At 42.7% G+C, this 15,473-nt stretch overlaps 2 protein-coding genes across 6 annotated transcripts; both read left to right on the plus strand.

The window, feature by feature from the left end:
* Positions 1-473: 473 nt before the first annotated feature.
* Positions 474-11,031, plus strand: LOC112879019 (peptidyl-prolyl cis-trans isomerase CYP95). 5 transcript variants are annotated; one of them, XM_025943337.1, is made up of 14 exons: positions 474-670; positions 1,871-1,977; positions 2,163-2,217; positions 4,325-4,404; positions 4,749-4,773; positions 5,407-5,445; positions 5,957-6,059; positions 7,063-7,229; positions 7,362-7,725; positions 7,794-7,906; positions 8,832-9,030; positions 9,114-9,944; positions 10,015-10,098; positions 10,366-11,031. In XM_025943337.1, the coding sequence occupies exons 2-14, from the start codon at positions 1,900-1,902 to the stop codon at positions 10,727-10,729; spliced, it is 2,502 nt and encodes an 833-aa protein (XP_025799122.1). In that variant the 5' UTR covers positions 474-670; positions 1,871-1,899; the 3' UTR covers positions 10,730-11,031. The 5 variants fall into 5 exon arrangements, with proteins under 5 accessions (XP_025799122.1, XP_025799121.1, XP_025799123.1 ...); XM_025943336.1 differs by having other exon boundaries at positions 475-670; positions 10,360-11,031; XM_025943338.1 differs by having other exon boundaries at positions 476-670; positions 10,369-11,026.
* Positions 11,032-11,345: 314 nt separating this feature from the next.
* LOC112879021 ((6-4)DNA photolyase) lies at positions 11,346-15,092 on the plus strand. Its single transcript, XM_025943341.1, has 14 exons — positions 11,346-11,879; positions 11,962-12,033; positions 12,111-12,191; positions 12,296-12,466; positions 12,553-12,624; positions 12,745-12,831; positions 12,927-13,025; positions 13,115-13,198; positions 13,280-13,366; positions 13,460-13,531; positions 13,956-14,069; positions 14,167-14,254; positions 14,386-14,481; positions 14,564-15,092. The coding sequence occupies exons 1-14, from the start codon at positions 11,562-11,564 to the stop codon at positions 14,752-14,754; spliced, it is 1,632 nt and encodes a 543-aa protein (XP_025799126.1). The 5' UTR covers positions 11,346-11,561; the 3' UTR covers positions 14,755-15,092.
* Positions 15,093-15,473: the final 381 nt, after the last annotated feature.

Consider the following 15,473-nt stretch of genomic DNA (forward strand, 5'->3'; position numbering starts at 1 on the left):
TCCCATTTCAAAATGTAGTATTTTTAACTTTTCTAGATTCATAATATTTGTTATGCATCTAAATATAATGTATGTCTAGATGCATATCAAAATCTATAAACTTAAAAGTTAAAACGAAATACATTTTGAGACGGAGGGAGTAACAGTTAACAATGCGAAAATCCTTTTTATAATTGAACGAAGGCTGATTATTTTTTTATGAGGAAATGGAGTGAAGTTATTAAAGGGACAAGGTTAAAACAATAATTCTCTTACAATACTGGGTTTGGGCTGGTTGCTAGCGCGCGGGTTGGAGGCATAAGGGCCATCGGGCCATTTTCACGGCCCGGCGTCATTCACGACACACCCCTGGAGCCCCACACCTCCTCGGCTCCTCGGCCCACATGCAGTGCAGTAGCATTCAACGGCCCCCTCCGCGGGGGGCAAAACCGTACTTGCCCCCGTCGCAAGCGCAGGGGGGTAGGGCAATACTTGGCCGCCGCTTCTCTCCTCCACTCTCCAATCCCCACCTCACTCCGCTTGTGCGGCCGCGTGGAGGCTGCCTGCCGCGGCGCTCCGGCTGCGCTCCGATCCAGAGCGAGAGCAAGGACCCCATCGCCCCCCGCCGCGAGACCTCTCGCGGTTCCGACGCGATCGGCGCCGTCGAGCCACCCCGGAGCATCCCCTCGCGGTTCGTGCTCTCTCGCTGCTCCGCTCCGCCTCGTCGTCGCCGGATCACGCGCCGCTGGCCCTGGATTACTCGTTCCGATCTGAGTGTTCCGGGCGTTTTGCACGCGTTTGTGCTGAGGGGTTTGGATAGGGAGGGGAGGTTCTAGGGCTGGGGGCTGTGCTCGCGGTAGGGTTTTGGTGGGGTTTTCAGGGTTTGCGGTGCGGTGCATGGATCCTGATGTAGGATCGAAGTGCGTTTGCCTCGTGTTACGAGCTCCGTTCGTCCGCTAGGCGGCTCACCTGGATGCTGCTCTGCGTGATTGATCGAATTAGTGTTGCCTGGCGCTAAGTGATGTAGACTGCGGTGGAAGTGGAACAGGCGTGCAGAGCTTGAACAGGCATTGCGATATATAATTACGTGGTTTGTACAAAGGCTGGGGTTTGCCAGATGGATGGCTTTGGGTGATCTTGTTGCTTGTCTGCTTGAAATGGGTGATTTTAGAAACTGGTTAGATAGTGGAATTGTGTATTATGGTAGTTGCATTTGCAATTCTCTGCTTCATTCTGGCGAGTTTCTGCTAGAAGTCTGCAAAAGAAATTGCATTTATGTATTGGAAGTACACTTCCACCCCCAGGAGGCCTCACAAGAAGACACCAGGACTGTTCTACTGCACTGAGGATGCTAGGGGTTCTGATCCTCAAAGACCGCAGGCGATGGCAATCTTGAATCTTGGCATCCTTTCTGCGTGTGATCCTTTTCTATCTATGGCGTCCACCAGTTTCTTTTGTTCCGGGTTCACTTGTTTCGATACTCCTCTGTGGTACTGTTATAATCTAGTTACTTCGGTGGCGTTAGTCATGATTAGCTTGACTTGCTTGCAGCCGTTTGCTTCAGCCCTCTGTGCTGATCGCGTGCTGTAGTTTATTTTTCTGTTGCTGGAACTGGTTATGTGGCTGAACTAAAACTGTAATTTCGTTGCTCTAAATAATGAAATTGGGGTTTGTCCTGCTATGGAAAAAGTATTGGAAGTAGGTTCTTGAAGCTATTGATTATGTAAAGACATGCAGATTTTAGGTATAGTATCATTAAAGAGGGAGATCTATGCTATTTTCTTTTGAAACGGATGGTTACTGACAACTGTTTTCTGGGGTGCAGCAATGCCATATTTACCACTCTCTTTTACCGAATGCTTACTCCGTTCATATCTTTCGATTTATTCAGTGTGAAGCTACCCAGTTTGCTTTGAGAATATGGCTAGAAAGAGGAACCCAATTGTCTTTCTGGATGTATCCATAGGCGATGAACTAGATGGAAGAATGATCTTTGAGGTATATTTCTTGTTGCCATTTCTCTAATACATATTCAAGTGGGAGTGCATTAGTGCATGCGTGACTTTTAGCTTGGGCGAGGGTTACAGAGATCAGTATCTGCAGCTGTGTCCTTTTATATCAATGCTAAATATGGTATTGGTTTATTCGATCGGTTGACCAGCATGAATAAACTTTCCTTGCAGTTATTTGCTGATGTCGCGCCCCTGACGTCTGAGAACTTCAGAGCTTTATGCACAGGTAATCTTTATTTCACTTTTTTTTTTGTAAATTAATACAAATTCATCTGTTGCTTAGTGTTACGTGCAAATGATTATTTGTGATAACTACTATAGGATAACATACTTGAACTTGTGTACATGTTATGCCATCTTGGGCATTAGGAAATATGAAATGTGATCGTCAACCAAGTTATTTGGTTTATTGAATTAGATTTTATAATGTTTGTGGTGTCGCGAATGCATCCATAAAACATACTGAAGCTTTTGTTATGTTGTTCACACTAAGAAATATTTTTAGTAACAATGCTTCAAAGCTTTTTAGTAGTACAATAAATGTAGTAAATTCACAAAACTACTTAGTCATCCTAAATTATTAAAAGTTCGACATTATTAAGTACTTGCTGTGAGTATGGGGGAATACGACGTTCTCAATTCTAACCAAATTGCTAGGTTTATGCGGCAATTGTGCTTGTTTTTCTTGATGTGGCTCTTACCAGTGAGAGTCAGGTGTGCCGATATACCCTCCAAACAGTCACAATAAGCACTGTCTCACTGCACAAGGTTCTGCGATTGGTAATGTTCCAGTGTAAATTGTAATTCTATTACCTTTAGGAAGCTACAGGCGCAGTTTCAAGTTCTAAGTGTAGTTCTTTTAATTACTTTGGGATTATTGAGTTGCATGCACCAACCAATTTAATCCAAAAGCTTAAGCTGATGGGGAGAGGTGGGCAATTCACTTATACTTCAACACTCCCCCTCACGTGCAGGCTCTCTCAAGCCTCAAACGTGGAAATTAGGAGTTGGTTGCAATTATTTTATTTAATCGCGCCCACCAGGATTCGAACTCGAGACCTCTGGCTTTGATACCATATTGAGTTGCATGCACCAACCAATTTAATCCAAAATCTTAAGCTGATGGGGAGAGGTGGGCAATTCACTTATACTTCAACAGGGATGTTTTGTGAAATTTCACTCTTTCAAATATGGCTGCAAACCACTTCTGCTTTTTTGATTTTGCTGCAACGATTTCAGTTGAAAATGCGTTGCCTATTTGGAAATTGGAAGCACAAATGTTGCACTTCCTTTGATTACAAATATAAGTTCATTAGGATATCGGCACTTCTCTAATATGCCACTTTGGCTAGCAATATCTATAATACTATATAATCTTAAATAAAAGGAGTTCTGTATTATGAGTTCACTTTTCATGATCAAACGACTAGCACCAGTCTTCAGATGCCAATCTAAGTGAATTTTAAATATTAATTGTCAAAGATGAAAAGAATCTGGCTTAGGTCAAACCTAAAGTGGACTGTGTTTGTGGTCAGTGGAAGTAGTGAGTAACATCTTTCCAACATGGAAGAATAACGTATTTTGTATGTTTTTATTACTGCTTTTACTAAAGTTTATTTTAGTTATCTGCACGGAGCAATTATCACTGAAGCTATGGTGCTACTTGTACCTTTTGTTGTCACGTAGCAGTCCTAATGATCTTTATTGGTATTTGCTTGAAATCACTTTTTCGGCAATATTATTCGAATCTCAATTCTGTGATCTGCATCCAGCCATATCCGATATGCTGTTCTGTGACTACATTTGAATATTCCTGAAATCTGAGAACCTAATCTAATTTTACAGTCTGATGATTAACTACAAGTGAGTCTCTTATTCATTTGAATAGAACAGAATGCATAATACACCTTGGCTGATGTTTCTATTTCTTCTTTGGCAGTTATAATTTGGCAGACAATTTCTGATATTATTTTTGGTTATAATCTATAAAAGTAAAATTAAGATGTGAGATGAAGATTCTGAACCTGTGTACACCAATCAGCACAAACATACTCGTATGCTATTATAACTTCAGCTGTAGACTTCTTATCCATATCTTCTGTTCTAAACACTAGTGTTTATTTTTGCAACAAAAAATGCAATGATGATGAGTGGCTAATATACTAATATTCTTTGTGGAAATCATTTTATAATGTAGTGGGTACTTGTCTTTTTGCTACACCCCACCTTTGTGCAGCTTGAGCTTACAGATTATATTCAAATTTGAGCTTAAAATTAACTCCTCCCTAATTGCTAGCATTGTTGCTCTTGATAATTGATGTTGCACGCTTTAGGTGAGCTGGGAAAGACTAAGAAGCCATTATGTTACAAGGGATCAACCTTCCACTGTGTCATCAAGGGGTTCATAGCACAAGTTAGTTTTGCTTCTTCTTCTTCTTCTTCTTCTTCTTCTTCTTCTTCTTCTTCTGTGTAATTTTGTGTTTGTCCATTATGCTTCATAATCTGTAATAAGGTACAACTTTTGTCTTTGGTGGTTAGCATTTGGTTAGCTTTGTCTTGTTCTATTTTTAGTCAGTTTCCTGTTTCCTTTTTTCATGATGTAGGATGCGAGAGAGATGATATCGACTGCTTTTCATATCATATAGTATTTAAGGTTGTATGCTGAATTATTTATGTTTGCTATTCTAATAATTGGTGGAAAAAATCACTTAACGGTTTTCTTAATCTTAGCTACTGATGGGTGCTTTATTTTTTCAGGGAGGTGACTTAGCAAAAGGAAATGGTGAGTTTACACAATTAATTCTTTATTTTACAATTTCTATTTCTTTTCCTTCTGAGAAAAATAGTGGCAACTCCCCTCCTCACATTCCATGATATTTCTCATTTTGTCGTGTTGATAAATTGATGCTCTTATCTCTACTAAATTGCTTGCATGCACATAACACTCCTTGTAAGTCATGTGGTTACAGCTTGCTATTTCATCTCACAATGACCCTACCTCTTGATTTTGTGATATACTGTGCCACTTCTCTCTAGCACATGATGTTCTTTGTCATGTACTCTTCTTCTGAAGAGTATTGTAGCAGCCTCAATTTTTTTCATGTCTGATCCTGGTATAATGGCTTTATAATGGTTTCAAAATTTTCAAATTTGCTTAGGAATAGTTTTGCTTCCATGTTCCATGATTTGTTGCTGGATCCTGCTGTATATGTCGCCCTATAGATTTCTTTATTATTACCTATTAATGTTGCATGATGACGCATGTTGGCTGTGTTTAGTTTTTTTGTAAGCGTTTCTGTCATACATTAGGTTTGTTTGTTTGATGTGATTCTACCTTGCACGCATAGGCACATCTTCCTGTTTTACATCTCATCTGTGGTAAACTGGTAATGACTATTATTGATCTGTGTTACAGGGTCTGGTGGAGAAAGCATATATAGTGGGAAATTTGGAGGTATTAATCATTTAACTTGGTGTGATATCCGTTATATGATGGATGTTTTGAATACAAATAACCTTGCAACCTTTTCTGTAAGGATTTGGAGTGTGGGCTACGAACCGGTCGAATTTTGTTATTAGAAGTGTATAGTGAATGGGTCCAGATTCTAAGAATTAGCACTCCCTCTGCTTCACTATGTTTGTCTATGGCCTTGGGAGAATACCTCTCTTGCCCAATGAGGATATCATAAGTGTAGTTGTTGCAATATTTCCACTCCATACCTCTATTAAGTGCTTTGAAAGAGTTTTAGCAGTTCTATTAGGTGCATGGATGGTCATTTCACATTGATTTGTTCTTTGAACTCATACATTGTTTGTTTGTGCCCATGATATGCTATGGACAAACATAGTAAATGGAGGGAATACAAGTTACTGCTGTGTTTTTTTTTTGCTCTGGAAACACTGTAGATTTCATCCACCTGTTCTGGTAAGGTCTAAGCAAGCAGTTTGTATCATTTGCATTTCAGATGAAGCTTGTGTACTACGCCATGATGATCGTGGTCTCTTGACAACGGCAGATACTGGCTCCCAATTCTGTATTACTTTCAAGCCTAATTCTCATCTTGACAGGTTTGTTTCAGATCAATTCCATTTAAATGACAGTGTGATTCAGTATTGTACAAAATAAATCTTTAGACCACATGAATTGAGCCTCTAATCTTACATCCACTTGCCCATCCATATTGCCTCTTTGGAGAATACTTGTCCGTTATCTAAACACTGGACATTCGTCTGTTGTAATGCTGTTGTTTTCAGTAGGATTGTTCAAAAAACCTAAACTGGCCACTAGCCAAACTGGATGAGGGAAAACTACACTACTCCTATGTTGCTTCTTCTCTAGTTGATGTTCATAAATAGTGTATTCCCCCACCTCTGGTTTGGGTTGCTTTGACTGGATTAGGGTTTTGGACACCCTTGGTTTTTAGTACCAAACTGTATTTATTCATTGTTCCCCCATCCTAATTAAAGTTCTAAGACGTAATAGTAAGCGATACATTATTTCTAGAATAGAACATGAACATCATTTGCTTAATTTTTTTTCAAGGATTGGAACTACAGAAGAATAGTTCTTTGTTACTTCTTTTACTTGTTGACTTGTAGGGTCTTTGGATCTCCACTGTTGCCTAATTCAAATTGAACAACCCTGCTTGTAGAAATGTAAGAATTTGGTAGTTTTGTATTGTATGCGTCATCCTTTCAGTTTTACTTTCTGGAGTACTGTTCGTATATTTATTAGATTTGGGTTGGTGAATGGAATATACACTACGCCTGTGTGGAATTTTGCATCGGTTTCCTGTTATATGAATGCCTTTTTTTGAGAAAATACACTAGAAGTGAACCTGTCCGGCAGATGCATGTACGAAAGTTATGAAGCTTCGTTTTTGTTTTGCTGTTTTTTCCCCCTATGTTTGCAACGTAGCTTGATTGTGACAAAAACCGTTAACTAGGCATATCATTTAGTTTTTAGAAGCCTCTAGAATGTCTTAACTCTTAGCACAAATGCATTTGTGAATTCCATGGTTTTCTGACTCAGTACATTTTGGTGGTAATATGATCTTCTACTGTGTTCCAGAAAACACACTGTTTTTGGCAAGCTTGTTGTTGGAAATGATGTGTTGAAGAGGATCGAACAAGTTGATGTGCATGAACCTGATTCGACTCCCGTTGTTCCGGTTAGGATAGTAGATTGTGGGGAGCTCACTGACCGCAAATATCATGATTCTGTGACAACTGAAAATGGTATGTCTTGTCAACTGCTTGAAATTTTGCCGCAAATGTCAGTCATTTTAAGTCATTTCTGCATATAGGTAAGGTAGGCCACCAATATCCTTACCTTTTTAACATAATTTTCATGTGATTGTGGTCATATAGATAAAAAGAGGGCTGCCAAATCAAAGTTTTTGAAAGATATATCTTCCGATGAGGAAAGTAATGATGGACAACACAAGGGACGTCGTAAGAAATCATCAAAAAGGAAAAGGAAGAAGAGGAGATATTCTTACTCGGAATCAGATAGCTCTTCTGAGTCAGAGACTGAATCATCGGATTCTGAGAGCGACTCTGATACTTACTCCAGTGACTCATCTGATGTCAGCAGCTCAAGTGATGACAGACGAAGGCGCAGAAAAAGACACTCAAAGAAAAATAAGCGCAAGCGTTCAAGAAGAAAGCGTGACCATAGGCGTGAGAGAAGGCGTAGGAAGCGTGATAGGAAAGCAAAACAGAAGTTAAAAAAGTATGATATCATTGTTGAATTGAACATTTCAGACCTTTTATCCGTAACATATATTCTTTCATTAACAGGATGATAGAGAGTGACAGTGAAGCTGAAAGTACGAGTGATAGCAGCTCTGAGGATGCCAGAAGCAAGCGACACTCTCGTGGGCGGAAGTCCAAGGCATCATCTCAAGTTTCTGGTAATTTCTTTTCTTTTTTCCTATATATTCTTTACACCTATGCATGTTGATCTTGCTTTATTTCACTAACAGTAAAATGAAGTGGTTTCTGGACTTCTTCTCATTTCTCAATTCGGTTTATGAACTCGGTCTGGGTAACATGCCCATAAACTTAGACTATGTACCCACATCAGGCAATTCTTTGTAATGCAAGATTAGGGTGGTTAGGGTGGCATCACTCATCATTATTGAACTGTATAGGCACAATATGATATTTCTTCTCCATTTTATTTCTAGAAATCGATCGAATGATTTTATAAAGTAATGAAAGGGTAGAGATCTCCATGGAGATCTCAAATTAGAAATTAATGCAATTTCTGGCATGCAGGGCCCAACTTTGTAGTTAAGATGATGTGGTGTGTATGATCTGTTTGGATGTCTTATCAGTACCCTTGACTGTTAGTTAACTTCCTCTTCACAAATACTTCACATTTCACACTAGATCTGGTCAATGTTTTCATACTGGCTATCAATAGCTTTTAAAATACTTAGATTGGAAATATGAGAATCATATGCATAAATTTGTCTTAAAAAATATTTTCACAATCTTATAATTTTGCTAGATTTTATAAACAAATTCTAGTGAAAAACAGTGGCCAAAGGCAGACCGTGTCATGTCCAAACATCCAAGTATTTCTTACTGGTGGTGTATTCTTTTAGGCTTTAGATCATGGTTGCATGTTTTTGTCTGTGGTGTAGTTATTCCATTATCTGTATGACATGTTGTAGCATCTGTACTGTACTAATTGGCTATCTAATCAAACCCACTGTTCGAGAAGCAGCCCAGGGTAGCTGCGTCTGTGCAGAAGGGATTTATAGTGAGTTGTTTGGTTTGTGGCATATGTTTAGTTCAGCTTTTAATTGATGTGTACTCTTTTGTTTTCAGCGGAAAATCTTGCTGCGGTAGCTGTTTTGAAGGAAGCCACATCAACTCAACAAACGAGTGGAATGCCAAGGAGTCTGGCACAAGAAGATAACTCCCCCCTGCAAAATGGGGAGATCCATACAAATGGTGTTAATGAATCAAAAACTGAAAGGAATGCTGCTACCATGCCTGTTCTAGCTGGCAATCGAAGCAAATCTAGGTTTCCTATACTTCTTCACACATCAATCATTCTTTGTGCTTACTGCTTCTGCAAGCGGTGTTTCATCTGACATTGATAAGCAGGAGCCAGAGCATGAGTGCTAATCACTCAATGAGCAAGAGTATGAGTATCAGTCCAAGGAGAAGCCCGATCAAAAGGTCAATTACCACCCGGAAGAGATCAGCTAGCAGGAGCCCTGTTCATCATAGTCGCAGTAGAAGCCCTGTCCGTGTTCCCAAAACAAGTAAAAGCCGGAGTCCAGCTAGGCGGAGCATCACCAGGAGCCCTGCTAGAAGAAGCCCCAGCAAGAGCTCACCTAGAGATGCAAGCAGAAGCGCGACTCCCCGCACAAGCAGGAGTCCTGTTAAAGGTCAAAGAAGAAGCATTAGCAGGAGCTCAGCTAGGTCCATGCAACGAAGAACTCCAAGCAGGAGCCCAGAGAGAACTCATCTACATAAAAGTGTCAGCCCAAGCCCACCTGTGGAGAAGAGAAGAAGCATTACCCGGACCTCTGCAAGATCTCCATTGCGAAGTGTTAGCCGGAGCCCTGCTAGGTTTTCAAGGAGCCCACATAGGCCTTCCAGGAGAAGCCCAATCAGAAGTCCTCGAAGGAACATACATAGAAGCGTGAGCAGGAGCCCTGTGAGAATACCTAGAAGAAGCGTGAGCAGAAGCCCTGTAAGAGGTGGACGACCTCGCAGGAACATTAGCAGAAGTCCCAGTCCACCTCGCAGGGCAATATCACCCCCTCCAAACAATGGGAGGAGCCCATCCAGGACTGGCTCTCCTGATGGGTCTCCAAAACGCATAAGGCGGGGACGTGGTTTTACTCAGCGGTACTCATTTGCAAGACAATATCGCTCACCTTCTGCTGATCGCTCGCATCGATATGGTGGAAGAAGTGACCGTGACAGGTAATTTAATCAAACTTTGAGCTTTGACTTATTTATTTTAGATTTTTCATTTATTATTCTCCTTCTGTAGATACATGGGTTACCGGGGTTCCCGCCACCGATCACCTCCTCGACGGTATAGAAGCCCACCCAGAGGCAGACCATCATCACCAAGGTAAATGAACTGTTGCTATATGTGATAATTTAGCATTCTGTCATTTTCATGGATGTCAAGCTTCTGGTATTATTTGTGAGGCACATATCATTGGACCAAATCCTGAGCAAGAGGTTATATTTATGTGGATGCTTAACTTAGATTATTATTTATGACGCACATGATCTAATCAATTTTATTTCAAGGTGTTTCTGAATTGGTGTGCTTACCCCATTCTAGAGTTGGTTCCATGTCATGATTTCTTTTATTTTGACACTTGAGGCGAAGTAGGTACAGGAGGAGGAGCCGAAGCACCTCACGCAGCCCTGTCCACAGAGAGCGAGGTAGGGGAGGTGGCTACAGCAGAAGCCCTGTACGGAGTCGTTCGCCCCCTGCCGGGAAACCTAGGTCACATGGTGAGCGTGCACGGTCAGTCTCCAGGAGCCGCCTGTCCGGATCGAGATCAAGGTCTCCACCACCAGCGCATGATCGGTCTCCACCCGATTCCCAATCTCCTAAGCGTGCAAGTGATGAGAAGTCCCGGTCCCCATCCCCGTCCCGCTCGCGCTCCCTGTCTTCAAGCCCTAGTCCTGGAGGCAAGAAAGGCCTGGTTTCCTACGGAGATGGCTCCCCAGATTCTGCTGGAAAGTAGGGGGCCAGTGAAATGTTTCTACTACCTTTGGGCATTGGCTGTTGATCTATCCATCGGCTCTTTATGTTGAAAATTGCAACTGGTAGTCTGTAGTGAAGCTGTTTTGATACTTGAGCCCCTGGTGGTGTTATCGCTGTAGAAGTGTTAAATATGTTGTTTGGGATGATCGCGGATGTGGTTCAGTTATCTTAAGACAAATAATCGGAGCCTAGTATATGGTTTTGTAGAACATGTTGCACGGTTTCTATTCGTTGGTGGAATTAAAAGAGAATCGTAATAATATTTTGTTCTTGATACCGATACCTTGTGCTCTTGTTTCCTTTTTGCATTTTTCTGGCATATATTATATTATTTCGGCAAAATAACCGTGTGTTTTTATGTAACGTTTACTTGTTACTGCATGGTGACACAGAGCTTTGCTGTACCTTGCATTGCTGAAATTTATTGCATAGATGCAGCTTGGAACACGCTGATTTTGCATGACTCGAAAGTTCTACGGTATGATGCTTTGTCGCGATTTCTACTAGGAAAGCACGAGCATACTCGGCAGTGGTGGTACGAGGCCACCACAGTTCTGGACGCTGTGGCTTTGTTTTCCCTCGTGCGGCCGGCAGCACTGTGGCCTCTAAATTCAAGTACCCGCACCGGATCCCGTGTGGCGCGACGGGAACGGCCAATAGGAAACCGACGTGGCCACTCGCCGCGCCACTCGCTACGGTTACCCTGCCTTGTTCAAACCTCCGCCGCCCATTCTTCCATCAACGGCCAGCACCCTCTCTCCACCCCGACACCGGCGAAATTCCCCAATTCTGAGCACCCCACACCGGCGGCGATGGAGGCCGCGACTGCCGCGACGGCGGCGATGGTGTGGTTCCGGAAGGGGCTGCGCGTGCACGACAATCCGGCGCTCGACGCGGCCCGCCGCGGCGCCGGGCGGCTGTACCCGGTGTTCGTGCTCGACCCACGGTACCTGCGCCCGGACCCCGCCGCGGCGTCCCCAGGCTCCGCGCGCGCGGGGGTCGCCCGCGTCCGCTTCCTCCTCGAGAGCCTCGGCGACCTCGACGCCCGCCTCCGCCACCTCGGGTCCCGCCTCCTCCTCCTCCGCGCCCGCGACGACGTCGCCGGCGCCGTCTGCGCCGCCCTCAAGGACGTGAGCATCCGCCCTCGATGCAAATTTAACGCCTTCTTTCCCCCCTTCGGCCATCGGGTACATACTGACAACCGCATCGCAGTGGAACATCGGCAAGCTGTGCTTCGAGTCCGACACCGAGCCGTACGCGCTGGCCCGCGACAAGAAAGTCACGGTGAGGCTCATGATCGCTTATCTCTAGCACTAGTTTTCTTACAAGTACTTACCTGACGAAGATTTTTGTTCGTGCAGGACTTTGCGATGGCTTCGGGGATCGAGGTGTTCACGCCGGTCAGCCACACCCTCTTCGACCCTGCAGAAATCATAAGCAAGGTGCTCGTGATCGAACACTCAGCCACTCAGGCACTAGGTACCAGCAAAGTGACCAGATGCTTGGAGTTCACCGCGTACCTAATTTTTGTTTTGCCAACTTGCAGAACGGTGGCCGGCCGCCTTTGACGTACCAATCATTCATCGCCATTGCCGGGGACCCGCCTGAGCCTGTTTTGGAGGAATACTCTGAACTCCCACCGGTTGGAGACACGGGAGAGTACGAGTTGTTGCCCGTGCCCACAGTGGAGGAGCTAGGGTATGGGGATATCAGCCAGGTACAAGTGGAGTCACGATTGATCCAAAGAAGTAGTATTTCAGTTGCTGCTGGATCGAGCTTGAACTTCCTGATGGCCAATTGCAGGAGGAGATTCCTCCATTCCGAGGAGGGGAGACAGAAGCTCTTAGGAGAATGAAAGAATCACTTCAAGATAAGGTGGGTACTTCTGGAATGGCATATTCTGGTTCAATTCATCCATAATTTTTGTTTGTTGTTAGCTGTTTGTGCAATTTATCTCTCTGTGATGGAATTTATTCATTTTCTTTGTTTTTGCAGGAATGGGTTGTCGAATTTGAGAAACCTAAGGGTGACCCATCTGCCTTCCTCAAACCTGCAACAACTGTCTTGTCACCATATCTGAAGGTGAGTTTTGTCACTGACCAGGTGTAGATAGTCGTCCTTCCCCATTTATCTTAGATTGCAGTGTTGAGACAGATTGTTATGTTGTAATGTTGCAGTTTGGTTGCCTGTCCTCCAGATATTTTTACCACTGCATTCAGGATGTCTACAGGAGTGTCAGAAATTATACAAGACCACCTGTTTCATTGACAGGCCAGGTGATTTGTAATTGCATTTGTTGGGCCTGACGGGCTGCACAACTTCTTTTAAGGTGGATCTGAGCGCATGTCTCTTGTTCTTGTAACAGTTGCTGTGGCGAGACTTCTTCTACACAGTATCTTTTGGGACTCCTAATTTTGATCAGATGAAAGGAAACAAAATTTGCAAGCAGGTTTGCTTCATTCGTCAACCATATCCTTTACAGTGATGTCATTTGACGAGCATATTTGTAACTTAAGCCCATCTAATTTAGATCCCATGGAGTGAGAATGAGGAACTATTTGTTGCATGGAGAGATGGCCGGACAGGGTATCCATGGATTGATGCTATCATGATTCAGGTTTTTCTCTAACGAACGTCTGCCAGAATTACTTGCATCACCCATAACTACCAGAGTGTGTAATAGTGTTCTTTTTGTGTGCTTGTATGCTAGCTAAGGAAGTGGGGATGGATGCATCACCTTGCACGCCATTCAGTTGCTTGTTTTCTTACGCGTGGTGATCTGGTATGTTTCATAATATATGAAACTTGCTTCAAATAAGAAACTCGGCTGGGAATTGTGTGCCTATTTTTGCATAGTTTCACTGAAATGTTCTTTACATAACATGTATGTTTGTAATTCCAAAGTTTTGGTCTTTTGGCAACTTTAGAGTTTTACTAAAGAAAGAAGTCAGTCCATAAGATTTGGCCATTTTGCTATATTATTCTTTTCGATTAGAAAATATGCTGTTGGGTTGTTTTGATGAGCTATTTGTTGGGTTCAATATTATGCTGTTGGGATCTGAAAACCATTTTAGTTACATAGTGATCTCTGATAAGGACATTGGCATTTATTAAAGAATTGTGGACAATGACAGTATGCATCTAAAGTAATTTACAATCTACCTGGTGTTGCCCATGATGAACTTCTCAAACTTCTTTTTTTAAAGTTTATCCACTGGGAGAAAGGGCGCGATGTCTTTGAAAGGCTACTGATTGATTCTGACTGGGCCATTAACAATGGCAATTGGCTGTGGCTGTCTTGCTCATCCTTCTTCTATCAGGTTAGACAACGCATATCCTTCAGATGGCATTTGTTGTGGACATTTGTGTTCAGCCTAATAGTTTGTGCTTACTTTACTCCCGCATCTTATAAAACAGTACCACAGAATTTACTCCCCTGTTACATTTGGGAAGAAGTATGATCCTAATGGGAACTACATCAGACATTTCATTCCAGTGCTGAAAGGTACATTTCTGGAACATCATTTTCAGTGCCAAAATGTCTCCTTAAATCAGAACTCAGAAGAAATCATTTTTTTCTTGTCAAAGAGAACTAAACATTTTGCTGTTGCACAATGCTACATTCTATTAATTTAGACATGCCGAGGGAGTACATTTACGAGCCTTGGACTGCCCCCCTTAGCATCCAGAAGAAAGCCAAATGTATTATTGGCAAAGACTACCCAAAACCAGGTAAAAAGAACACTATCCTGAGAAAACATTACTAAGGTTAGAGATGATTAGTGTACCTTCTAACACCCTTTTGGTTTTGCAGTGGTTGATCATGAGACCGCAAGCAAAGAGTGTAGAAAGAGGATGGGAGAAGCTTATGCCTTGAATCGCCTTGATTCCAACTCTTCCAAAGGGAAACCCTCAAACTTGTCGCGGAGAAAAATGTCTCACGGTGACCAAGATGCCTCTAACTCTTCCATTGCCAAGCTTCTGAAGACTAGTCGATCTGAGTGATGCGCAGCTCCCCTCCTGCAACAGCATTACAAAATGAAGCTGTGGCAACGGCGACGGCCTGCTCCAGCCATCTGTAGTATCCTGATGAAGTAGTTTAACCGAAAAGGAAATGACTTGCGATCCTTCCTGAATTTTAGTGTCCGCATCAACAGTGAACGAACAGATCTCTAACATTTGGTCAGGTGACAGGTGTAATCATGTATTAGCGATCTTCATTTTGATTCTGCGCAAAGCTGTGCGCCCACTACTGTGAGACGCTGAGTTTGTGCGGAACCTGTCAACACTCTTGATGGTCCGGTTGCAATGCTGGTAATGTACACGTGAACTTAACCGATTCTCAAACACTGAAAATGCACAACACAGATACAGAGAACATATCATGTGTTGCAATGATGATTGTTTACTCTATCTATCTATACTTTTTACATAATTTTACACGCACCGGTTTAGATGTTACCGTGTTACTAAAAGGTCGGTAACACAAAATATGTTGTGCACAGATACAAGTGCTGGTAATGGTTTAGAAATCTGGAAGGTTTGGAAGGTTCTAGAAGAAGCAAAGCCTGGCCGGAGAACAGAAGACTAGTAGTAAGCAAATTGTAACAGAGTCTGGGACTCTGGGAGGAAAAACGAAAAAAAAAGGGGTGGGGGTGGGGTTGAAAGGAGGGCGCTGGGTCGAGCCCAACACGCTGCCCCACGAGAAGAAAGAAAGCAGGCTC

The sequence above is a fragment of the Panicum hallii genome, chromosome 1 (assembly GCF_002211085.1).
Source record: "Panicum hallii strain FIL2 chromosome 1, PHallii_v3.1, whole genome shotgun sequence".
NCBI lineage: Eukaryota > Viridiplantae > Streptophyta > Magnoliopsida > Poales > Poaceae > Panicum > Panicum hallii.

What these genes read in the sequence shown, in the direction of transcription:
- LOC112879019 (XM_025943336.1), top strand. Translation starts at nt 1,900, where the DNA reads ATGGCTAGAAAGAGGAACCCAATTGTCTTTCTGGATGTATCCATAGGC. An exon ending in GCAAAACAGAAGTTAAAAAA is followed by an intron (nt 7,726 to 7,793) that starts GTATGATATCAT and finishes TTTCATTAACAG; the next exon opens with GATGATAGAGAGTGACAGTG. An exon ending in GGCATCATCTCAAGTTTCTG is followed by an intron (nt 7,907 to 8,831) that starts GTAATTTCTTTT and finishes TTTTGTTTTCAG; the next exon opens with CGGAAAATCTTGCTGCGGTA.
- LOC112879021 (XM_025943341.1), top strand. Translation starts at nt 11,562, where the DNA reads ATGGAGGCCGCGACTGCCGCGACGGCGGCGATGGTGTGGTTCCGGAAG. An exon ending in TCTGCGCCGCCCTCAAGGAC is followed by an intron (nt 11,880 to 11,961) that starts GTGAGCATCCGC and finishes ACCGCATCGCAG; the next exon opens with TGGAACATCGGCAAGCTGTG. An exon ending in CTGTTTCATTGACAGGCCAG is followed by an intron (nt 13,026 to 13,114) that starts GTGATTTGTAAT and finishes TTCTTGTAACAG; the next exon opens with TTGCTGTGGCGAGACTTCTT.